Raw genomic sequence first — 27781 nt, forward strand, 5'->3', positions numbered from 1 at the left:
CATATATAAAAAAGAAGTTGATTGCTTTCGTACATATATAAAAAAGAAGTTGATTGCTTTCGTGCAGTGCACGTTATTATATACGTTCGGTAAAAACATAAACACAATAACGGATAGTTTTTGTATAGCTATGTGGGGCCCACCTTGATGTATATGTTTTATCTAAACCGTTTATCCATTTTGACATATCAATTAAGGCATTGAGAAAAAAAATAACATATATTAAAGGTTGAAGTGGGCCACATTATATGAAAAATTAAATTAAATTCATACGAATCCGAATCGTACCCAACTCAATCAGACTCGGCTTCTCTGACCGAGTTGGACTCTGTTCGGGTCAGAAAAATTATGTATCGGATCTGTTCGGGTCAAGTGACCCGGATTTAATTCCGGATCTGATCGAGTCCGGGTCCATCCATGGCCATTTCGGATCTGATCAGGTTGAACCCAATCCGCTCCGATCAGGACCGATGCCCACCTCTAGGTATGACGACGTGCAAACGGTTGCGGTGACCTTATCACATGCAACCCAATCTACTTCCCAACCTCGGATATTCGGACATCCCGTTCCATAAAGATCACTTGGTACAAAATTCAGGATGCTCTGCTTGTCAGGCATTGAATCACATTACCGGAAAGTCTGATCTAGACCACCTATTAGCACAGTGGGACGCGGATTGGGTACTTCCACGCATGTTCCTGGCTGGGTACGGACAGGGGCTCTTAGGGGTCGCTGTGATGTATGGGTTTTATCTACACCGTCCATTCTTTTTTTTTTTTTTTTTTAATTTCATTTCAGGTTGAATCTAAAAAATAGGCACGTGTGTCTGCGTGCGGATGGGGCGTGATCCACACGCGTGTATTGTTTCAACCCAATATTAGTCTTCGAAACTATCTGAAAATGCAGGCCGTGGGCCTGATCTGAATATGGTGCCATCATCTGTGATTGGAACCACTCAATCGGCAGGGTCCACTACAGGTAACCCTCGCTGCAAAGCTCAATTGTCAGCCAATCCTGTCTGTCCAATTGATAGACTTGGTAGAAAGTGCATTTCTAGCCATTTATCTGAACCATATACCGTCTTGTAAACTGCTGTGGGTCCCACTGGGCTTTCCAATCAAGGTGATTTTCGCACTACATGCCGTCTAGAGTGGGGTCCACTTAATTAAAATTTTAAGATTACTTAAGGTGCATCAAATGCAGGGTAAACGCCCCGAGAACTACGATTAGGGTGGCTCCTTCAAGGACTGCCATTTTCCAAATTTCAGAACAAATCAGACCCGTCCAATTTCATGGAATGGCCCCATATAAAATGCCCAGAAAATGCCAAATTCGGTAAGACGGTCTATAAAATGTATGGTTAGCTGCAAGGAAATCTCAAGCTAACCGTTGGATTGCTACCTTTCTAAGTTTTCTTTTGTTGTTTCTCATATTTTCTTTTCGGATTTCATGACTCCGTTGATAAAGAAAGAATGGTTTCAAAATAGAATTTTATTCCAATTTTCGTTTTTTTTTTTTTTTTTTTTTTTCTAGTTCTTACTTAGGAAATGAAATACAACAAGTGTGGATAAGTGGAGCCCATGGACCACCGATCCAAACTGTTGAATTTAAGGTTTTCACCATGAATAGACCATGCAGAAAAATCCCAAGATCAGAAGAATTCTAAACCTTAAATAGTTGGAAGCGAATTGGGGTGGAACCTTTAAGCGTACCACCCGATCAGTGTGGGGCTACCATGATGTCTCTACTTATCCACGCGGTTCATCCATTTTCTAAGATCATGTTGAATTGTAGACCCAAAATGATCCACATCTAGCACTCTAAGTAGACCACACCAAATGGTAAGCTTGGGTTGTATTAAACGCACATTAAATGCACAAATTATTAAACGGAAGTTGCATTAAATGCAAAGTCATATATAGTGTGGTCTACTAGAGTGTTGGATTGGCCTCAATTTTGGGCCATACCTTAAAGTGATCTGAAAATTAGGAATGGACGGAGTGGATAAACAGATACATCATGGTGGCCCCACATAAATCTGGTCAAACACTTAAAGGTTCAAGAAGGGTCGGATGCAATCCGCTTCCTAAGTAGTTGGTTAGCAAATTGTCAATAGAAAATACAGCAATTGTTAAACAAAAATGCTAGACAGCTAAGAGCTTCCCATCCGGCAGAATTTTCAGTGCATGGGCCATGCAACGTGGGGTCCTTTGTTTCCACGGTTTGGATGATTAAAATATGAAGTTGTAGATAATTACGAATTCTCTACTTCATTGGATGTCTTTGATTCTCTGTTAGATGGGACTGTACCACATGGTTTTGACTCAAAGGCTCCTTTGGTCTTGAGTCGGCTTGACTCATCTGAGTCGATGGCATGGGAGGGACGAGTCCGCAGGCCATGCTGCAGGCCCAATTTGAGCTTTGAATCCGACCTCATATCCAAGCATTGGCATCGATTTAAGGTCCATCTCTACTTGTACGAGGCGAGGTCCAAAAACCGAACAGGCCACCTAAGCCAGTTGCCAGGCATCCCTAGAAGTGGGTCCCACGTATTAGTATGATAATCGGGTGGGCCATGATATGTTGGACGTGGGTCATTGGCCAAGTTCTTATTGGCAGGGCATTTTATTTTTGGCACACGGGTGATCCCATCCAATGAGCAAATGGTTTTGATGCATGTACAGTAAGCTAAGTGTAGCTAACCTTCTCATGCACGTAGTTGCACTTGGACGTCTTGGCATCTAAATCACCTATCTAGACCGTCCACTAAGCCCAGTTCACTCTTCATTCGATGCCCAATAAAAATCATACTAATTAGATGGTCCAATGTTGAAATTTTGGTTTTAAAAAAATTTAAATATTTTATAAATTTTACTTTTTGGTTAAAATGATATTGAAATTTTCAAATACAAAACTGTGGAAAGGAATTTTGTAGTTTATATGTTAATGTGTACGATAGTATTTTTAATAGTAGAATTGGAGTACTACAAGAAATTTCACTTTTACCTACGAAAAATTTCGTAGGTAAATGATATTATTTCCTAGGCAAATAATTTTACCTACGAAATATTTCATCGGTAAATTCGTTGGTCAAAATCCGCACTTTTACTGTAGGAAGTGTCAAAACTTTTCCCTACGAACATTTTCGTAGCTAAAAACTTTGTTAAATCTTTTACCTACGAACATTTCCGTAGCTAAAAACTTTGTTAAAATTTTCCCCCATGAATTTTTTCATAGGTACAAACGGTGTTAGGACTTTTACCTACGAGCATTTTCATAGTTACAAACTTTATTAAAACTTTTAGCTACGACATGTTTCGTAGGTACAAACTGTATTAAGACCTTTACCTATGAATGTTTCTGTAGCTATAAACTTAGTTAAAACTTTTACCTACGCATTTATTCGTAGGTACAAACGGTGTTAAGACTTTTACCTACGAACGTTTTCGTAGCTACAAACTTTGTTAAAGCTTTTACCTATGACATGTTTCGTAGGTACAAACTGTATTAAAACTTTTGCCTACGAACGTTTTCGTAACGAATAAGTGTGTTAATACTTTTACCTACAAAATTTTGCGTTGGTACAAACGGTGTTAAGACTTTTACCTGCGAAAGGTTTCGTAGGTACAAACTGTGCTAAGACTTTTTACCTATGAAATTTGACGTAGGTAAAACTGTTGATGAAACTTTTACCTACGAAATGATTCGCAGGTAAAAAAATGTGAATGAACCTTTTACCTGCGAAAAAATTCGTAGGTAAAAATGTCAATGAAACTTTTACCTACGAAAATTTTCGTGGGTAAAAGTCTCTTTTTTTTTTTTTTTTGCAAAAATTCTTGTTATACACCTGTTACAATATATTTCATTATATTCATATTTCTATTTTTCCAAACAAACATAAACTACATCCATCCAAACACAAATCACATCCATACATACACAAATAGTCTTATCCACATTACATTCATACACGCACAAATACATATAAGTTTAACATTCGTATATAAAATAAATCATAAATAAAATATGACAAATCACAAAGATGAAGGCGGAGGTAGTGGGGCATCGATAGGTAAGCGTGCAGCGAGAACCTGTAATATCTCCTGCATCCATCGCTCATGCTCTACCCGCATATCCTCCATCCTCCTCTCTTGCTCCTCCCTCTGCCTCTCCTGCTCCTCCTTCTGCCTCTCATGCTCCTCCCTCTGCCTCGCCAGTTGGTCTTTGATCTCGTTAATGGCGCCCCATAGATGTTGAACCTCTTTCTCTGCGATATCAGCTCGGCGTATGGTGCTCTCGTCAGCGACGGATCGACTGGATGCAACTCTAGCGGGTGCCATGAGCTTGGCACCATGGCCAAGCCTACGCACATATCCAGAACGTGTGCCAAGCACCTCGCTCAGGATCTCTGGCTCACTCCGCTGAGTACCATCGGGAGTGGGTTGACTGCGTATGGTGTCCATCGCCGCCTGTGATGAAAACATGAATTTTCATAACAAATAATATTATTATAATTCAATGCAATTAAATTTTACAATGTAACAATTTTTACCCAATTCTCGCTGGCTGAAAGATGTACCCAAGATCCCGTCGCCTGCCGATAATGAGTCTCTCTGTAGAAGTCTACTGATCCGGGCTCCTGTCCAGTGACGGAATCTCGCTGCACAATCAAAATGACAATAAAGCTAATATAAATGCATGGAAAAATATATCAACTTAATAATAACCAGTAACTTCTTACCATGTCGCGACGAAGTTGTACAAATGACTTTGAACCAGCTATGTGGTTCACTTCCAACTTTCCCCTATTCGCAGAATTTATTTTGCTCCTCTTCTGAACACATTATTCATAATATATTATTATTAATTGTGAATTTAATTGTTACCTTAAGATATCGTAAATATGTAAATATTACCTGAAAAGACTCAGACGAAAATCTCTCACAGAGTATCCGCCAATCGTCAATGGTCACGTGCGGCGGTGCGGTCAATACGGCCTCCTCGAGGCTCCTGCCCCGCTTGTACCGCTGGTGTAAATCACTGCGGTACTCCTTAAACCGGTCCTTGATCATGTCGTCGACGGCATGGGAAATGTACGGAACACTCAAATCCAAGACAAATTTATCCTGTAATTTTGTAAATAATGGATTAAGGTAATAAACTTATTAAGAAAATAACTTAACCATAAATGAAATTTTATAAAATAAAATTTAATTTACTAAATTTTACCGTAAGGCGCTGACGAATGTGCTGCCGCACATCATCTGTCACGTCTACCCAACGGGGGGTGGTGGTAGGGATCAGAGATCGACATAAGATACCGACCTCCGATGTAAACAACCTGGCATTGTCCCCAACAGGTCTAAGGCAGTCCTGTGAGAACTCTACTGTCACCCTACCCTCATACGTAAGTCTCTGTAAAACTAACCCACGCGTGGGTCCACGTCCTCGTCGGCTGGTCGACGATGCTGTCACAAAAGAAATATGTAAGTCTATTATATCAACAAAAGTCTTTAAAAGAAATATATGTCTAGACTTACATGCAGTGCTCGGTGTATGAACGATTGATGGATCAGATGCCTGTGATGCAACATGTGACGGCGATGCTGTCTCCGCCGCATCACGGGTGGAAGGGGTAGATCCAGTACTCGAACGACGTCTCCCACCTGGTGCCATCACTGGATATGTGCGATGTACGAACTTGTAAATTTATACAATGTCAGTACAAGTGGAATATACTAAAACATTATACAAGTAGTGTTGATGGTAGAATGCATTTGTGCTTATGCTTAGAGAGATGATTAAAATATGATTAGATCATTACACTATAATGCATGCAAAATATAATAAAACTGTAAATATTAATCTATAACCTTTGGAAATTCCATTACACATTGTCATTATATATTAAATACACATATTTTGTTGTAATACGAAACAACTCTGAGGTAAACTATCTGAAGTACTCCCTGGTAAGTTATCGTACGCTGCATAATTATATGTCAAGCTGTGTGAAGTACTCGACATTGTTACAGCTAACATGTCAGTCACAATAGGAGAAATTTGGTCTCTTGAGTCTCCATTCAGATGCGCAAGTGACATAACTGCATCTTCCATACGAAGTTTTCCATGGTTTTAATCCTTTGTCAGCTCCAAAATTTCTCTGAGATTGTTTAATTTGTCATCTGAGTCAGCGTCGATATATTCCTCCTTACGCTCATTGACCAGACTGGGTATCTCTTTGGCCCTACCAAAAGAAGATAGGGCCGAAAAGTCCATCCGCAACAGTTGATGAAGTATGTTGCTTGCTTTCGCTACGCTCCGGTTTGAGGAGGACATGATCAGAAATTGACTCAACTGTAAATGTGGATTATAAACAAGTCAATTAAAGGAATAAATCATGACTTGTTATTTTCATGTATACATGTAATATACAAATTATTCGAATTAAAAAATGACATGTAAATTATGTGTACATTTAATAATCACCGTCTATATCACTATCGCTTAGGATTATTTCTTCATCACCATCACTATCGCTGATCAGTATTTCCTCTTCATCGTCTGCAACGTCGTCATCAATGAAACCGCTATCATCTCTAACAATGTCATGTATTATTAAGGCATCAACATGATCAGGTGGCACATCATCTCTGTCCAATTGCACCACATCAATATTAACATTTGAATCAGTCTCTATATCCCTAGATGGCACGTCTTTTTGATATGCTTGTTCAACCCTAGACGTTTCATTTCCCCCATCCTCGTTATCTTCAACTTCTGGTACGCGAACGTCAAATACGTTCCTGGGCTTTATTTTCTGTACCACATGCCAAGAGCTGCCTAATTTGATGTCAGCGAGGTAAAATACTTGTTCAACTTGGCTGGCGAGGATAAATGGGTCATCCTTAAACCATTTCCGAGATAAATTTACGCTCGTAAAGTAGTTGTCAGTCTGTATTCCCAACTTCTTATTTTCAATATCCCACTAATCACATTTAAATAAGTACACCCATTTTCTCATACAATAACTCAGCTCAATAATATCTGTCAAAACACCATAAAAGTCAATTTCTACCTCCTCATGCATTCCCTTCACAACCACCCCACTAATTTGTGTGGTCCTATACTTCTCACGTTCTTTAATGTGGAACCGAATCCCGTTTACAATACAACCTGTATATCTAGATACATGTCTATCAGGGCCACACGCTAGTGAGTAAAGTGCATCAGACGCATCCATAGAGTTGCTAGCGCGCAACGTCTTCATCTATTATCACGTACAGAATGTAATTATTTAGGGATTTTCTTAAGTTCAAATATTATGCAATATAACAAAATTCTAAGTGTGGTGAGATACAATGTGATATCTTACACGTTTTGCAAACCATTCTGGAAACTGATCTTGATGCATTCGATCATAATTTGTTGGGTATTGGGACTTCATCTCCTCGATGTGTTCACTACACATAATTAGCACGTCATCAGTAAGAAACATTAAAATCATCGTATGCAGTGATACAATTATCGAGGAAAGACTTACTCTAAGTATGACTCTATTTCTTCACAGTTATGCAGCACATACTACCGCGCTTTTGCTAGATCCCTAAGGTCCATATCCTGAAACGTCGAGGTTCCTAAAGGACGGACGTTATATGCGAATACAGATATGAGTCCTTGTTCATGCTCCTGCCCTTCATCGACATTCCGATCTTCTCGGTTGAATCTAGTCTCTATGCCACGAAGATACATGGAACAAAATATCAGGCACTCATTATCAATGTATGCCTCTGCAATGGATCCCTCTGGACGTGCCTTATTCCTCACAAATCGTTTTAGTGTGTGAAGGTATCTGTACACAAAACTATATGTTAAAAAATATGGATATATGTAGTTTATGGAATGAATAAAATTTTTAATAGGTTCTACCACCTTTCGATCGGATACATCCAACGATATTGTACTGGGCTGGCAAGCTTCACCTCGTGCGATAAGTGAATCGCTAGGTGTACCATAACATCGAAGAACGCAGGTGAAAATATTCTTTCAAGTTTGTAAAGGATTACGACAATGTCCCTCTCCAGTCGTTTAATAACCTGTATATTCAATGATTTCGAACACAAATCCTTAAAGAATATCCCCAACTCAATCAACGCCGCACTGATATCCTTGCTCAGGAATCCACGAATCGCAACCGGTAGTAGACGTTGTAGAAAAACATGACAATCATGACTTTTCATTCCTAATACCTTACAGTCCGTAATGTTTACGCGCCGAGATATATTTGACGCATACCCATCGGAAAACTTCACCGATCTCAACCATTCACATAAACGCTTCTTTTCTAGTTTTGTCAATGTGTAGCTAGCTGCTGGTATGGTATATGAATTTTCATGTGGTTGCAAGTGCAACTCTTTCCTTAAGCCCATTGCTTGTAGATCCAATCGAGCCTTGAAACTGTCTTTTGTTTTCTTCTCTATGTTCATCAATGTTCCGAAAATATTGTCACATATATTCTTCTCAATATGCATGACATTCAAGTTGTGTCGCAATTTCAGATCACTCCAATAGGGCAACTCAAAAAAAATGCTCTTCTTCCTCCAGTTATAGTCCAATACTGTACGTTTCCTTTTCTTCAAGTGCGATGCCTTACCAAATTTAACTTCTCCAATGTTACTCAGTTGTTGTATCACATCTTTTTCAGATAGCTCTTTCGGGGGTAGCCTATGATCTTGTTTGCCATCAAAGATTATCGTCTTCCTACGCCAACTATGATCACTCGGAAGGAAGCGACGATGACCCATATAACACGTTTTCTTACCATGCTTCAATGATAATGAACAAGTCTCAATACCACATGTAGGACAAGCCAGCTTTCCCTTTGTGCTCCACCCAGACAAATTTCCATACGCGGGAAAGTCATTTATTGTCCACAAGACCGCTGCATGCAAACGAAATGTCTGTCCTGCAAATGTATCATACGTCTGTACACCTTGACTCTACAACTCATTTAACTCATCTACTAACGGTCGCAAATACACATTAATGTCATTCCCAGGTGACCTGGGTCCAAGAATAAGCAACGACATCATGAAAAATGACTCCTTCATACACAACCAAGGAGGAAAATTGTAGGGCATAAGTACCACTGGCCATATACTATACGAGCTACTCATATTACCAAATGGATTAAAACCATCACTTGCAAGACCTAGTCGAACATTGCGAGAATCCTCTGCAAACCAGTCATATTGTTTGTCAAAATTTTGCCAGGCTTCAATTGGGTCAGCAATTACTTCAGTGGCCTCAACTCTTTGGTGGAACTCTTCACCATGATGGATCCACTAAGTATAACCTTGGTTAATCCCAACTATGAACAAATCGTCTTCTACTTTGTCTAGAGTCTTATCTATCATGTTCATACATTTTTGACATGGACACCTAATTCTATTGCCTGAATCCGTCCGATTACTCGCAAATTCCATGAACTGTTTTACCCCTTGTATATACTCTGGGCCAAACCTGTTCTTTGCTCGCATCCAACTCTTATCCATCTCTACAATGAAAAGATTAGAGTCAGTTTACGAAAATAAGTTTAAGATTATAAGTCTAGGTTATAGGGTTAGGAATTCGGGTTTGGGTTCGGGTTCGGGTTCAGGTTTAGGTTTACATTTAGGTTATAGGTTAATGTTATAGGTTTAGGTTATAAGTTTATGTTATAGGTTTATGTTTAGGTTATAGGTTATATGTTTAAGTTTAGGTTATAGGTTTTGGTTTAGGTTTATGTTATAGGTTTAGGTTTAGGTTTAGGTTTATGATTAGGTTATAGGTTATATGTTTAAGTTTAGGTTACAAGTTATAGGTTTTAAGTTTAAGTTATTGATTATAGGTTTAGGTTTAGGTTATATATTTAAATTATAGGTTATAGGTTTAAGTTTAGGTTTAGGTTATATGTTTAAATTATACGTTATAGGTTTAGGTTAGGTTATAGGTTTAGGAATCGGTTTAGGTTTAGGTTATATGTTTAAGGTTTAAGTAATATGTTTAAATTATAGGTTATAGATTTAGGTTAGGTTTAGGTTATAGGTTTAGGTTTAGGTTTAGGTTTATAAGTTATAGGTTATAGGTTATAGATTTAAGTTTAAGTTTATGTTCGGGTTTACGTTATAGGTTTTGGTTATAGTTTAGGAATTTGGGCTAATACATAAACACGGGTCTGCTCCAACAATTTTGAGCTTATACATAAACACGGGCCATTATGGTCATAACAGCAGTTCCCACCTTTCAGAGACCCTCGTTCAATTAAATCCTAAATTAGTTACCCATCCAAGGTTGGATAGATTGTAATACTTTTATATTCCCATTTGTTAGTCCACGCCGAAAATCCGGCAGCATCTCCCCATGCCTCTCCAGATAAGTTGAACTTACGTTACATTCCGATGCCAAATATATAAAGCAATGTAAAGATATTTGGCATTGGACATAGAACGGAAGAAATAGATCCAGAGAGAAACAAGGAGATGGACCGCGGATCAGGCATGAACGTTTAAATAGATTATATATGAGCATACTATCCATCTAACCTTGAACTGTCCAAAATGGGACAATTTGAGCGATTTCTATGCCACTAAAAATATACTTTATCTATGTATGGCCCCATAGAAATCTTCAAACGGGTAACTAATTATCTAACTTACAAATCACAATTACAAGTCACAACTATAAACTAACTAATCACAATAATAATTTAAGACAAAAAAATGTAATATACAAGTTCATTAAGGCTTGCAAGGATCATTTTAGGCAACAGAAGGCAATGGAACAATATGCACATTGACAGAAGGCAATGGATTTACTTAACAACCCCAAGAAAAAAAAATGGGATGAGCCCCATCAGGATGCATTGACATTCCAAATACCAGCCCTCCTATATCCAATCCTGAAAAGGATGTAACGCCTAAATTAGGCCCATCCACTCATTTAGCATGATACGACAGTATGGACATTAGACAGCTAATGGCATTATTCATTGTACTGGTGTGGCCTACCTCATAAGTTGATCAGCCTAATTTTCTTACCATGTTATAATCATCATGGTGTGGTCCACCTTTTGTGGCAGCTGGATATTCCACGTATGTCAAACGTTGACGTGTACATATGTATCTTGTGCCTTAAAGGGCTGTTTGAAAGCATGTGCCTACTGGCGCAGAGGGCTATATATATAGAAGACCGAAATGCATGTGCCTACTGGCGCAGAGGGCTGTGTGGGGCCCAGAGATATCCCTGACAAACCCACTCCCTCCTTTAAGTTTTTAAAGACCACAGTAGGATAGTAGGGAAGTGGATTGTGTAGAGTGTAGATATTATGAACAGGTTGGATGATAAATAAACATTACTGTTGGGCCTATAAAGGTTTCAACGGTGGAAATTATTATCCCCACTGTTTACTGTGGTATGATTCATTTGATCTTTGGATATTCTCCTATTTTGGGCTCAACCCCTTAAATTAGATGGAAAAACGGATGGACGGGCTACATAGACCACATACATTTAAGGTGGGCCTAACTGAATTTACTCAGTACAGTAAGAGCGTACCGAGTAACTCAGTACGCAATCCGATCTGGGATAATAGGATAGGAATGTAAAAATCAGGCATTTCCGATACTAATGTGGGCCATATCACATGGAACAATGCGGATTGAACGCTTGGAGGTGACAAAAGTTTTGTATCAGGATCTACAGTTTATCTGGGTGGTAATACACATATGAACGGTTTGGATGGCATATAAAAATCACGGTCAGCTACAAGAAGGTTTCAATGGCAGATGTTTCTGTTCCCACTGTTTCATTTTTGGTGGCCCACCTGAGTTTTGTATCTGCCAGATTTTTATCTTACTATGCTGATGTGTTCTTTAAAAACAGATGGACGGAGTGGATTTGTCATGAACATCTCTGTGGGCCCACACAGCCCCATGCACAGATATATCTCTTTACCCATGGCACATGCAATCCGCTCTACCAATATACAAGCATAACAATAAGATACGCTACTTCCCGTCTTTGGAAAGTAGACGTCGGTTTTCAGATCTGATTAGCAGGAAACAATAATCTCAGCCCTTTGATTTGTTGGGCTATAGATACACGGTTAAAAGGAGATCACCAATGGTCCATGTCAAATGAAAAAAGTGTGAAGTTTTCTTGGAGCGTGATCTACAATGCTGTAAACTTCCTACCTAGAAGATTTTTGGAGCCTACTGGTCCATTCATTGTGGTACACAACATACCAACGGTCTGGATTGTCAGACCATTGGCCCCAAGTTTTCATACCAACGGTTGGGCCATTCCCCATAACTTCCTGATAGGACAACCATCATTCTCTACTAGAAGCCTGTCAATGGACGGTTCACATTGGAAGTGGAGATTTCTACTTATGGCCCAATGAGGATTGGCCCATTTGATAAGCAGTATAGATCCCCGACTCTAGGTCTAGGAATATTTGCATATACTCGCCTGGAAAGGTTTGAACGGTGTGGGGCTGGAAAATAAACATTACTGTGGGGCTGGAAAGGTTTCAACGATGGAAATCATTATTCCCACAGTTTCCTGTGGTATGGTCCACTTGAGATTTTTACAAGCTTCAATTTTGGGCTGAACGCCTAAAATTAGATGGAAAAACAGATGGAAGGTGTGGATAAATCACATATATAAATTCACAGTGGGCCCAACTGAATTTTCTCAGAATGACCATCCCATTTCATGGCCGAGTGGTGCATGGCGGAAAGGGTGAAAGATCCGTTAACGGATCTGACGGAGTAGCATTTATACCAAGGAACATGCGGTTTGCATCTAACCAATGGCGATTTGCCACATCACTTCAGTAGCGTTTTGGCTACTGAAGCGTTCAGTATCCAATCCGCTCCCATTTATTTGTACTACAAAAGGTCCAATCAATGATCTCGATCATCCATCATGTGTATCTCACCTCTGGTTGTTGAGTCTCTTAAAAGTCACTATGATCTAATGATCCTAACCATCCAATCAATCTAAAGAAAAAAAATGGATGGCCCAAACTAATATAATAAAGTACATTGAATGGTCAAATAATGTTTATGAACCGATCATCATCTGTGACCTACTTTCGATTGTTGATCCCTCCCAATAATCAGTTGATGAGGTCAACTTTGACGATGGGAAAACACAAGTATCAGCTTCATCCAAAACGTTTGTGACCATAAGAAGTTTTTAATGGTTAATCACCACTGTTTCCTGTGATGTGGGCCAACTGAAAGTTGGATCTAGTTCAGGATGTACATATTAGTCATTTTGATGATGTTAAAAAATTAGTCATTTTGATGTAAAGTTGGTTTGCTTTCTTTGCATATCTTTCGGGCTTTGAGGAAGAGAACGAGAGGAGCTTAGATGAAGGGTTAGGATTTTTACCTTTCGAGCTTTGAGGAAGAGAACGAGAGGAGTTTGAGTTGGAGCCCCGATCACGAGTCCACGCCGAAAATTGGGTTCCCGATCACTGAGAGGAGAGAGAGAGGATGCGAGAGAGACTGAGGGAGGGAGAGGATGCGTGAGAGAGAGAGGGCCGAGAGAGACAGAGAAAGATAGAGGATGCGCGAGAAAGGACCGAGAGAGAGAGAGAGAGAGAGAGAGAGAGAGAGAGAGAGAGAGAGAGAAGCGAGGAGTCGCTGACGAAGACGAACGGTCGCGGATTTCCCAAGGAAGACAATTTTGCACAAAATTCTGTGTGGGTCCTACTTAGTTGTTTGTGTGAAATCTAACCCCTCTATCCATTTTTTAAGCTCATTTTATGACGTGGGACCAAAATCTAGGAGGATCAAAAACTCAAGTGGGCCACACGAGAGGAAACAGTGGATATTTAGTGACCACCGTTGAAATATTTATATGTCTATAAAAGTTTTTGACGATATAATTTTTTTCATTTTTCCACTTTATCTGAGTGAAAATGACCTTATAAACGGTTTAGATGCTGTAAACGGTTTATATGGCATATATACAGCAAGGTAGAGCCTAGGAAGGTTTCAACGGTAGGCATTCCATTCCCCACTGTTTCATCTCCTATGGCCCACTTGAGTTTTGGATCCTACTCATTTTTAGTAGAATAGCTTAAAATGAGGTCAGAAAACAGATGGACAGCTTTGATTTCTCACAAACATCGCAACGGGCCCCACCTAAAATCCTTGCGCCGGAAGTCGTGCGAAAGGCTTCCGCTAGAAATCCGCCCGAGGCGGATTGGTTACTCCCGCTGGCACCGGCAGCAACGTGGTCGGTACTCTGTGGGACCCACCATGATGTATGTGTTTCATCCATTTTTTACAGATCATTTTAGGGCTTTATATAAAAAATTATAGAGATACAAATCTTAGGTGGACCACACCACAGGAAAAAAACAATGATTGGATATCTATCATTAAAATCCTCCTAAGGCCCAGTGTACTGTTTATTTGACATCCAATATGTTGATTAGGTCGTACAGACCCAGATGAAGGGAAACAATAAAAATCGGCCTGATCCAAAACTTTTATGGCCCACAAAACATTTTTAATGTTCAACGTTCATTCAACACTGTTTCCTGTAACCTGGTCCGCTTGAGATTGAGATATACCTCATTTTTTCTTTCATGCCATAAAATAAAATGATCTATAAAAATAGATGGACAGAATGGATGAAATACATAAATCATGGTGGGGCCCACAGACCACCGACAACCAGCCAATTGCTGGTGGCAGGGGGAGTAGCCAATCCGTTTCCGCCGCTGACAGTGGGCGTCCCTACGTCAGTGACGTCACCAAGTTTTGTGGGCCCCACTATGATATATTTGTTATATCCACACCGTCCATCCATTTTGAGATATCATTTTAAGTCATGATCCAAAGAATGAGGCAGATAAAAATCCGTAGTGGACCCCACCATAGAAAACAGTGGGGATAGTGATTTCCACTGTTGAAACTATCTTAAGGCCCACCATAATGTTTATTTGAAATCCAACCTGTTCAAAAGTTTAAAAATACATGAAATATGAGAAAACACAAATATCATCTTCATATAAAACTTTTATTGCCTTTAGAAGTTTTTAATGGTGGGCGTCACTGTCCCACTGTTTTCTGTGTCTTGGGGTCCACTAGAGCTTTAGATTTAACTCGTTCTTTGGATATTGCCCTAAAATGATCTCTACAAATGGATGGAAGGTGTGGATTAAACACATACATCATGGTGGGGCCCACATAGCACCAACCACTAGCCATTGGCTAGTGTCAGGAGAAGCAGCCAATATGTTCCCCTTATTTGTAGTGCGGTCCATTTAATCTTTGGATATGATTTATTTTTTGGATAATTCTCTAAAATGATCTCGAAAAATGGATGAACGGTGTGGGTTGATCCCAAATTTTCGGTAAATCCAAAACTCAAGTAGACCATGCTACACAAAACAATGTGAAATAATGATTTCCACCATTAATACCTTCATTGGGCCCACAATAATGTTTATTTGTCATCCAACCTGTTCATAATATCAAAAAGATATGAATGAAGAGAAAACACAAACATCGGCTTGATCCAAAACTTCTATGGCCTCCAAGAATTTTTCAATGGTAGAGGTTCAATCACACTATTTCTTGTGGTGTGGTCCACTTGAGCTTTGGATATGATTCCTTTTTGTTCTTTAGATCCTAAATCATCTGTTAACATGGATGAAAAGAGTGGATAAAATAAATAATTAATGGTAGACCCCACAAAGTTAACTCAGGGTAATTAGTAAATCACCTAAATAGAGTGGAGAGGGGTTTCCTTTCATAATCATATATTGGATTAACCTAAATGTGATTCAGATATCCAACCCACTCATTATGTGTGTCCCACTTGGATGAGGGGTCAGACCAAGTTTCAGCCGCATTCAAAACTCACATGGGCCCCACCACGTTCTTTTATATTTTTTAGGATGTCTTCACGTGGTTTTAGATGGCATAGCCCACCTGAGTTTCGTATACAGATGATTTTTTACATATCTCATAACCTGAAGGGGACACATTAAATTCATGGTGTTGATGTTCGACACACATTATGATGGGGCCCACAAAACTTACATCAACACTTAGGTTCTTATGAGGTCAATAAAGTTGGTCACAATTTTGACCAAAATATTTGCCCCATTTTACCTGTCTGGTCTATTCACTCTACTTTTCTGATCAACACTCAATTTCACTAGTTATTGAAAAGGCCAAGCTATATGTCCTAGAGGGGGGGTGAATAGGACAATGCCAAATAAAAACTTAAAACAGCGGAATAATAAAGAAAATGATAGCCAAATTAAATAATAATGCAGGAAAGAAAAACAACCTCAAAATTCAGATCTTGAGAGGTTGATACAAACGTTATTCTAAGGACAACCTTACACCAAAAACAGAGTTTATGGTAGGACAACCTTATTTCTAGAAAGGTCTTTGTATCAAGTCTCAAATCGAAGAGGAATACAAAAACAAATATGAACTGAATAGAAATAACTTGTAATTAAAGATGTATTATTCTAGGGACAGCCATACACCATAAAAATGGCAGGGCAACCTTGCTGGAACAACTTTCAAAATGAAATTGAAAAACAAGCTTATAAAGGAATAGCAGAAAGTAAATTCTAAGCTATTACAACATTCTCACAAAGCTTGAAATAATTACAACATTCACCACCATACATACATCCCACAAAAAGAATAAAAATTAGAAGAGTAAATCAATCAACCACAACTCAAAGGATTTATAGTGGTTCGCCTGTGTGTTCACCAACTGTTATCCAATAGCCACACAAAAAGCTACTCCACTCCTAATATCCTCACACAGGGGATATTAGCGTTCACTAAAGATAGGTTTTTCCAGGTTCACCCAAAACCCTTACAATTGTGTCTTTGTATGTGGGCTTACACAATTAAAAAAACTCCCACTTCTGAGTTTTCCTGGCTCTCCTCAGATAACCAAAATAACAAGATTTTTCTGGCAAATCTTGAAAGAAACCAAAATAATAGAAAGGAATTTACAATATGTAAAATACCTGAATATCTTCTTCGTTGTAGCAGCCCGGTAGAACCAAATCAAAGTAGATGATTGAATGTCCAAGTTCAATGTCCAGTACTCGATTACAATGGTTCTAGTTCTAATTGATTTTAAATTAAACCAAACAGGGCTTGCCTTAATTGATTTTGATTCCAAAGAAAGGGAATAACAATTCCTCTTTTCAAATCAGATTGGAATAGCAGAAACAAAATCAATTAAAATAAAGCTAAGGAAAGAAGATATTAAATAAGCACACTTAGCTTAAATGGAGCACAAAATTATCTCTCAGAAGTTCGACGAAGATTGGCTTGAATACTATAATTAAATCGATGATTTCTTCTGAGATTCGTGCACTATTTATAAGTGAAAAGATCTTGTCTTCGACTGGTCTAGAGTGCTCTTCGACTAGTCGAAGCTCTAACAGATATTTGAAAGATTAGGCGGGATAAGCGCAGACCGTTCTACGACTGGTCGTAGCACTCCTACGACTGGTCGTAGGTCACCTACGACTGGTCGTAGGTTTCCTTCGATCGTCGTAGGTCCTGCAAAGTTCATTTGGACTTGAGTCGTAGATTCTACGATGGTCGAAGATGCGAAACACTTGTTCCTACGATCGGTCGAGCAGTCGCAGGACTAGTCGAAGGCTAACAGATTTTATCAGGAATTTGTAACAAACTTACGATAGTCGAGGATTTTCTTAGGCGGTCGAAGCAAGTCTAGGACTAGTCGAAGAAGGCTTAGTAGTCGAAACAGACCAATCACATGTAAAATAACATTCGACTTATGTATCCGAAATGACCTACTTCTAAGGTCATCCTATGGTCAAACAAACCTCAATCATGAAGTATGGACATTGAAACAAGAGACCATGAAGAATGAGCCTTGAAGTCTTGATGTAGGCTAAACCTTGAAGTAGCTCAATCATGAAAGGGACTTAAGTTTCAGCTTGAGTCTTGAGTTCAGCTTGAGTCTTGCCTTGTACTTTCTTTTTCTTTTCAGCTTGAGTCTTGTGAGCAGTTCTTGCATTCAAGAGTCTTGTCCTTTCATTCAAGATCTTGAGTCTTGTACTTGAGAGCTTTGCTTGATGTGAGCTTAGTTTGTTCATGAAGTCATGAATGTTGATCCTTGAGAGAGTTTCACTTAAGCAGGTTATATAAAACATAATAGAGATTTTGTCACTACAAATTTGACAACAAACAGGGATATAAACTATAGCACTTACAATCTCCCCCTTTGTCAAATTAGTGACAAAACACATAACCAAACAAAAGTAAAACAACTGGTTAATACATGCAAATCAATAAGCAACATTAAACATACAACCAGTTTCAACATTCAACAAGATCAAACATATATTCTTCTTGACACCCCACTCCCCCTGAGTAACACTCCCCCTGAGTAACATAACCAATGCTACTCCTCTCACAATCACATTAACAATAAACCATTCTCCCCCTTTTTGTCACAAGATAACAAAGGAGAACTAAATAAAGGAATGAGAGTAAACATGAGGAGGAAATAGAGTATAGCAAAAGAGTCATAGAGATACTCAAGATAGCATCACAGATATCCAGCATAAATATTACATTAAGAACAAATATCCAGCGTAGAATCCAACGCAAACTCAATCAAACAAGAGCAAAGTAATAAAGTTATTACATACCAAAAGTCTCATAGAAACTAGTCAGAATTAGAACTTGAAGATTGAGCAGGAATAGAAGGATCAAGTTGGTGCATGCCTTTGTTCAAGCGCCTTAGGTATTTGCGCATGTATTTGAATTGCAAATCATGAGCAACAGACATGTTCTCCAACTTAACATTAATATTCTCAACTTTATCTTCTAATGCACTCGACGTGCATCAAATCAAATGGTACAAAATCTGGATCATTAGCGGAGTCCATCCAGTTCCTCAAAAATATCATCCATATTAATATCAATACCAGCTTCTTCGGGACCACCACCACCACCACCTTGTTCGGGAGGAGATCCAACTTCATCTTATTAATATTTGTATTGTTGAAGATCGATGATGGATAGGTGCTTCATCAACAGGCATATCGACTAACATGTGAGTAGCCAATACGGTCATAAAGTATGCAAATGGAATGTCACTATGACCAGGATGGAGTCGGCGAAGAATGAAATGACAGATTAAGGAAGGTAAACAAATCGAGTACCATTTGAGATAGCATAGATACCATTTGAAGTGAAACCCGTGCTCCACGATGGTCGTGGTATCTACTGACCGGTCGTAGTACATTTGAGTCGTGTATACTCACGAGTCGTACAAACTCCAAAAATTCAATATCTTGCAATTTACACAAAAATTGAAATTTAATCTAGCAAATATATACAATAATATACAAGAAGGCATAAATTATCAATTCAAAATGCACATGCCAAGATCAAATTTCATATTTTTGAACCTGCTTTTATCAAGAGGTTTTGTGAAAATATCAGCACGTTGATCTTCAGTAGGAATATATTCTAGAGATATAACTTTTTCTTCTACTAATTCCCTTATATAATGAAATCTAATGTCAATATGCTTAGTACGAGAATGCTGTTATAAGTTTTATTTGAAATATTTATCGCACTGGAATTATCACAATGTAATAACATAGAATCTGTTTAATTCCATAATCACTTAGCATTCGTTGCATCCAAACAAGTGTGTACATGCATTACCAGCTGCGATCAGCTTCAGCTGTTGAAAGTGATATAGAATTTTGTTTCTTACTAAACCAGGAAACTAGACAATTTCCAATGAAAAAACAACCACCACTGGTTGATTTTCTATCATCTAGATTACCAGCCCAGTCAGCATCCGAGTACCCAGCTAATTGAACATTGGTTTCATGAGGATACCAGAGACCAAGATTTACAGTACTTGCGACATATCTAATAATTCGCTGACAATCAAGTGAGATTCTTTTGGATCGATTGATATCTTGCGCAAATACCAACACTTAGAGAAATATCAGGTCTACTAGCAGTTAAATATAACAAACTACCAATCATACTCCGATAAAGTTTTGAGTCAACATTTTTACCATTAGAGTCTTTTGAGAGTTTCAGGGTAGTACTCATAGGAGTATCGAAATTCTTGCCATTCTCAAATCCAAATCTCTTGATTAGATTCAAGGCATACTTAGATTGAGAAATGAATATTCCTTCAGATTGTTGCTTTACTTGCAATCCAAGGAAATAAGTCAATTCCCCAACCATGCTCATTTCGAACTGTGATTTCATCAAATCTGCAAACTCAGTAGTCAAGTCAGTACAAGTTGATCCATAAATGATATCATCAACATAAATCTGTACCATTAAGATATGATCATTATGTTTCTTAACAAACAGAGTTTTATCAACAGATCCCATTTGAAAATTATGACATAAAAGAAATTTTGTTAGTTTCTCATACCATGCCCTAGGTGCTTGTTTTAATCCATAAAGTGCCTTTTTAAGCCGATATACATGATCAATATTTTTGGAATCTTCAAATCCCATTGGCTGTTCAACATAGACTTCTTCATGTAAATCGCCATTTAGAAAAGCACTTTTTACATCCATCTGATAGATCTTTATCTTTTTAAAACATGCAATGGATATAAATAGTCTGATAGATTCAAGACGTGCTACTGGTGCAAAGGTTTCATCAAAATCAATCCCTTCAATTTGAGTATAACCTTGTACCACCAGTCTAGCCTTGTTTCTAATTATATTTCCACATTCGTCAGACTTATTTTTGAAAATCCATTTTGTTCCAATGATGTATTTATCTTTAGGTCTTGGTACGAGATACCCAACATCATTTCTTATGAATTGGTTGAGTTCATCTTGCATCGCAACAATCCAGTTTTCATCAGCCAGGGCTTCTTTTACGTTAGATGGTTCAATTTGGGATGTAAAACATACATAATTACATATATCCTCAAGTTGTCTACGGGTGCGAACACCAGTGAGAGGGTTTCCAAGAATTTGTGTTGTTGGATGATCTTTAACAGTCCTTAACTCAGAATCAGTCTGATTCGATGAAGTATCGGGTTTATCAATAATTAGTACTTCATCATTATCTGAATTAGAAGTTGGTGTGTTTAAATGATCATCAATGACAACATTGATGGATTCTTGAATCACACCAGTCCTTTTGTTCAGGACTCTATAAGCTCGACTGTTTAAAGAGTATCCTAGAAAAATACCTTCATCACTCTTTGTATCGAACTTTCCCAAATTTTCACGATCACGTAAAATATAGCACTTCTTTGCCAAAAACTCGAAAGTATTTAACGGTAGGTTTTTATTGAACCACAATTCACGTAAGCCGTCTTATTATTATCTTTTTGTGTAGACTCGGTTAATAATATAGCAATTTTTAGATATGGCTTTGACCCAAAGATTTTTAGAGAGCTTCATGCTATTCAACATGACATTAGCCATTTCTTGAAGCACCCTATTCTTTCTTTCTATAATTCCATTTTGTTGTGGAGTTTTGGGAGCAGAAAATTCATGTAATATTCCTTGGTCGGTACAAAACTTCTCAAAATTGCTATTCTCAAATTCAGATCCATGATCACTACGAATTTTACTGATTTGAGAGGATTTTTCAGTTTGAATCCTTTTGAGAACTTTTCTTACTTCTTCAAGGGTTTCAGATTTATCCCTTAAGAAGACTACCCAAGTGAATCTGGTAAAGTCATCAACTATTACCAAGATGTACTTTTTACCACCTCGACTTTCTGTTCTGGTAGGTCCTATCAGATCCATGTGGAGAAGTTCGAGTGGTCTTGATGTGGTATTTGAATTCACCTTTTTGTGTGAATTCCTTGTTTGTTTGCCTATCTGGCACTCACCACATATTTTATCTAATTTTTGAAGTTTGGGTAAACCTCTTACAAGTTCTCGTTTGCTCAATCGATATAAATTTCGATAATGTACATGTCCAAGACGTTTGTGCCATAAATCAGTCTCGTCTGTATGGACCATGTAACATGTTTGATTAGATGAGCTGGATTCGCTAATAATATAGCAATTTTCAGACGTTCTACGTCCAGTTAATATTACAGAACCCTTATTATTTAGTATTTCACAGCTTTGATTAGAAAACCGAACATTATGGTTATTATCACATATTTGTGATATACTAAGCAAGTTGTGCTTTAGGCCTTCAACATATAAAACATTTTTAAACACAGGAAGATTAAAAAGTTGAACCGTACCTTGGCCTATTATCTTGCAGTTGCTACCATCACCAAATGTGACTGACCCATCAGTCATATCTTTCAGATCGGTGAATAAAGCTTTGTCACCTGTCATATGCCTGGAGCATCCACTGTCTAGGTACCACTTTGAATGACTTGTTGCTTTGAAAGCGGTGTGAGCAACCAAGCAGGTGACTTTAGGAACCCATTTCATAACTGTTTTGGGTTTAGGAACATAGTTGGTCTTCTTTTGTGTATACTTGTAGGAATGACCTATAGAGTTAGATTTTAATAGCTCCTTGAGTAAATCAACTATCTTTTCAGCTAGTGGATTTCGATTCTGATTAAAGTTGACATGGCTGTTTCTAGGTTTTTGAAAAGTTTTTGAATATTTAGAAAAATCTTGATAAGTACTTTTCCCTTTTGAGTTTGAGGACTCTCCTTTAACAAACATAGGAGGAGTATACTTTTGTTTAGGAGGTTGATTTTTATCATAGCCCAACCCGGATCGATCGCCACATTTTCTTGATCCGGATAACAATTTTTCTAACTTTGGATCACCTTGGGCATATTTCCATGTGTCCTTTAAACTCAGAAGAGAGGAAACTTCAGTTTTAAGTTTCTCAATTTCAGATTTTAAATCAACAATTTGAGAGTTTTTAAATTCCAAATCGTATTTTGATTTTTCAAAATTATCTGAAATTTGTGATTTTTCTAAGACAAGCGATTCAAAACAATTTTTGAGTTTAGAAAACTTTTCTTTTTGAAGTTTAAGTTTGTCACAATTTTACAACTTTCCTTATATAGGGCATTGTAAGCATCTTGAAGATCATCTTCATTTTCACATTCACTATTCAGATTTTCTTCACTTGTAGAGTCATTATCTGAAAATGTGAATTTGGCTAGAGTCATAAGAGCTTTGACCTCATTGCCCGACTTGGTTTCAGAATCTTCTGATTCAGAAGAACCTTCAGAATCAGATGATTCATCCCATGTAGCCAACATACCCTTCTTCTTGGGTTTGTCCCTTTTAGGACATCTATTTGCTAAGTGCCCATATTCTAGACAGTTGTAACATTGACTATCTTTCAAAGATTTTCGAGATTTGGGTCTAAACTTCTTTTTGTCATTTGATTTTTGAAAATCAACTCTTTTCTTGCTTTTGAAAATTTTGTAAAATTTTTAGCTAAAAGATCCATGTCATATTCTGTATCATTATTTTCTTCTGAACTACATTTAGAAGATTTTAGAGCGATAGATTTACCTTTAGGAGCTTTAAAGTTTAACTCGTAGGTTTGTAGAGAACCAACTAGTTCTTCAACCCTCATATTATCCGTATCACGAAGTTCCTGGATTGCGGTTACTTTAGAATTGAACCGTTCAGGAAGTGAGCGTAATATTTTTGCACATACTTTACTTTCTGGGATTTTATCGCCAAGACCCCACATTGAGTTTACAATGTCATTCAATCTAGTGTAAAAGTCCATAAACATCTCATTTTCCTCCATATGAATTTCTTCAAATCTGGTTGTGAGGAGTTGGACTTTAGATTTTTGACAATTGTAGTACCCTCGTGTGTCATTTCTAATGTATCCCAAGCTTGCTTTGCGGTATCACAGGAAATGATTCTTTTGAACTCATCCGATGATAGTGCGCAAGTAATTGCATTTAGTGCTTTAGCATTTGCACTACTCTCACTTTTATGAAGGGTGGTACATTGGTAATATGGTGTGGTTTTCATAGACTTTGAACCATCAACCCCAGAACTTCCATGATAGGAGGATTCCATTCGGTCTGTGGTTTGCCACACATTTTCATCCATTGATTTAAGGAAGATCCTCATTCCGGCTTTCCAATAAGCATAGTTGGAGCCATCAAAGGTGGAGGCCTAGTGGTGAAAGGCTATCAAAATTTGACATCTTAAATAGCTTAAATCGTTAGCTCAGAATTAAATCCAAAAATAAAAGGAGCTATTAGGCTCGATACCACTTGAAAAGGCCAAGCTATATGTCCTAGAGGGGGGGTGAATAGGACAATGCCAAATAAAAACTTAAAACAGCGGAATAATAAAGAAAATAATAGCCAAATTAAATAATAATGCAGGAAAGAAAAACAACCTCAAAATTCAGATCTTGAGAGGTTGATACAAACGTTATTCTAAGGACAACCTTACACCAAAAACAGAGTTTATGGTAGGACAACCTTATTTCTAGAAAGGTCTTTGTATCAAGTCTCAAATCGAAGAGGAATACAAAAACAAATATGAACTGAATAGAAATAACTTGTAATTAAAGATGTATTGTTCTAGGGACAGCCATACACCATAAAAATGGCAGGGCAACCTTGCTGGAACAACTTTCAAAATGAAATTGAAAAACAAGCTTATAAAGGAATAGCAGAAAGTAAATTCTAAGCTATTACAATATTCTCACAAAGCTTGAAATAATTACAACATTCACCACCATACATACATCCCACAAAAAGAATAAAAATTAGAAGAGTAAATCAATCAACCACAACTCAAAGGATTTATAGTGGTTCGCCTGTGTGTTCACCAACTGTTATCCAACAGCCACACAAAAGCTACTCCACTCCTAATATCCTCACACAGGGGATATTAGCGTTTACTAACAAATAGGTTTTCCCAGTTCACCCAAAACCCTTACAATTGTGTCTTTGTATGTGGGCTTACACAATTAAAAAAACCCCACTTCTGAGTTTTCCTGGCTCTCCTCAGATAACCAAAATAACAAGATTTTTCTGGCAAATCTTGAAAGAAACCAAAATAATAGAAAGGAATTTACAATATGTAAAATACCTGAATATCTTCTTCGTTGTAGCAGCCCGGTAGAACCAAATCAAAGTAGATGATTGAATGTCCAAGTTCAATGTCCAGTACTCGATTACAATGGTTCTAGTTCTAATTGATTTTAAATTAAACCAAACAGGGCTTGCCTTAATTGATTTTGATTCCAAAGAAAGGGAATAACAATTCCTCTTTTCAAATCAGATTGGAATAGCAGAAACAAAATCAATTAAAATAAAGCTAAGGAAAGAAGATATTAAATAAGCACACTTAGCTTAAATGGAGCACAAAATTATCTCTCAGAAGTTCGACGAAGATTGGCTTGAATACTATAATTAAATCGATGATTTCTTCTGAGATTCGTGCACTATTTATAAGTGAAAAAATCTTGTCTTCGACTAGTCTAGAGTACTCTTCGACTAGTCGAAGCTCTAACAGATATTTGAAAGATTAGGCGGGATAAGCGCAGACCGTTCTACGACTGGTCGTAGCACTCCTACGACTGGTCGTAGGTCACCTACGACTGGTCGTAGGTTTCCTTCGACTGGTCGTAGGTCCTGCAAAAGTTCGCTGGACTTCGAGTCGTAGATTCTACGACTGGTCGAAGATGCAGAAACACTGTTCCTACGACTGGTCGAACAGATTCCAGGACTAGTCGAAGGCTAACAGATTTTATCCGGAATTTGTAACAAACTTACGACTGGTCGAGGATTTTCTTAGACTGGTCGAAGCAAGTCTAGGACTAGTCGAAGAAGGCCTAGGACTGGTCGAAGAACAGACCAATCACATGTAAAATAACATTCGACTTATGTATCCGAAATGACCTACTTCTAAGGTCATCCTATGGTCAAACAAACCTCAATCATGAAATATGGACATTGAAACAAGAGACCATGAAGAATGAGCCTTGAAGTCTTGATGTAGGCTAAACCTTGAAGTAGCTCAATCATGAAAGGGACTTAAGTTTCAGCTTGAGTCTTGAGTTCAGCTTGAGTCTTGCCTTGTACTTTCTTTTTCTTTTCAGCTTGAGTCTTATGAGCAGTTCTTGCATTCAAGAGTCTTGTCCTTTCATTCAAGATCTTGAGTCTTGTACTTGAGAGCTTTGCTTGATGTGAGCTTAGTTTGTTCATGAAGTCATGAATGTTGATCCTTGAGAGAGTTTCACTTAAGCAGGTTATATAAAACATAATAGAGATTTTGTCACTACAAATTTGACAACAAACAGGGATATAAACTATAGCACTTACAGTTATTCGTCCCGATCAGGTTACATATGAAAAAGATATTGAGCATACAAGATTGATCAACAATTTTAATGAAATTTGATTTAAACATTTGAAGTTATTTACTCTTCAATCTAGACTGATTAGATTTTCCAAAAATGGTTGAAGGTACAATTAGTGGATGTGCCTAATAATTTAGTAATTTTTTTTTCACACATAAATTTTAATTTCCATTTAAAAATAACATTCTTTTATAAAATGTATATTTTTGAAAACATTTTAACAAAATAACATTTTTATTATAAATTATTTCAAAAAAAAAAAATAATAATAATACAAATTCTGAATTTTTATTTTCAAAATTTCAAAATATTTTCTCAATAATTTCAAAATGCCAATTTTCTTTTCTTCAAAAGCATCATTTTATTTTCAAAATTTTTCTCAAACATTGTTAAAATTTTAAACTTCTCAATATTCTTTTTCATATGATATTACAAATCATTTAAATATTACTTTTTAATTATAAAAAATAAAAAAATTTCCACTCATATGATATAAAAACTATATATATGAGTAATCCTCACACACAACTAGTTGGACAAATCAAATTGGTCCAACTAGCTGTGTATTTAATAGCAAAAAATTACTTTCTATCCCAAGTAATATACCACATGAGAGATCCGTAATATCAAGTTTTACATAAGTATGATAGAAATTATATGTCAAAGATCCGGCCTGTCCATTAAATAAGGCCTATTAATTATATTTTATCTATTAAAATTTAATAAACGATCATCATCAATGAAGCCACAAATACAAGTTAAATGTGTACGGCTAAAATGAATTTCTAATAGCTCCATTTTTTTTGTAAATAGATATCATACCATTAATCATTAAAAATAATAATTTATGTCCTTCACAAGTTTAAAAGTAACTCCTACCTAATTAATGGACTAGATTTCATATACATTTACTACATGCATAAATATATTACATGTGTGCAGCTTCCTAATTCATCCCATTTTCTCTTGAAATCCATTGCCTATTTTGGATGTCAACTAATGTTAATAAATCCACTCCAACCATTAAGATGACACACTAAAAATCTATGCCTAATGTCCAAAAATTAGGGGCATACGTGATTCAGGTGGCCCAAACCAATGAAAATAGTTTGGAGAGTGAGTTTTACTTGTACATTGTTTTCAATCATGTGGTCCATTTGAACCATAGATGATGCTGATTTTTTAACCCATGGTTCTAACACTGGGTGACTCACCAGATGGTTGGGGTGGATTTCACTTTAACACTAAAGTGGGGCCACCACTGGTGGCTACTTTTCCTCTTAGAAATAACTTTTCTTAGTATTAAATAGCATTAATTGGTCCTTGAATTCATCAACTAGTTGGACGAAAATGCAATGTCCAACTAGTGTGTGTGAGAATTTCTATACATATAATAAAAACAAAGGATTATTACCAATG

The 27781-nt window shown here is 37.4% G+C and overlaps 1 protein-coding gene across 1 annotated transcript; it reads right to left on the reverse strand.

The window, feature by feature from the left end:
- Positions 1-436: 436 nt before the first annotated feature.
- On the reverse strand, positions 437-13544 carry LOC131225057 (uncharacterized). The gene is made up of 8 exons (XM_058220482.1): positions 13442-13544; positions 5542-5701; positions 5231-5469; positions 4918-5127; positions 4743-4835; positions 4554-4661; positions 4261-4470; positions 437-604 (listed from the first exon to the last, which is right to left on the reverse strand). The coding sequence occupies exons 2-8, from the start codon at positions 5675-5677 to the stop codon at positions 437-439; spliced, it is 1164 nt and encodes a 387-aa protein (XP_058076465.1). The 5' UTR covers positions 5678-5701; positions 13442-13544.
- Positions 13545-27781: the final 14237 nt, after the last annotated feature.

This window comes from Magnolia sinica, chromosome 14, assembly GCF_029962835.1.
Source record: "Magnolia sinica isolate HGM2019 chromosome 14, MsV1, whole genome shotgun sequence".
In the NCBI taxonomy this organism is placed as follows: Eukaryota; Viridiplantae; Streptophyta; class Magnoliopsida; order Magnoliales; family Magnoliaceae; genus Magnolia; species Magnolia sinica.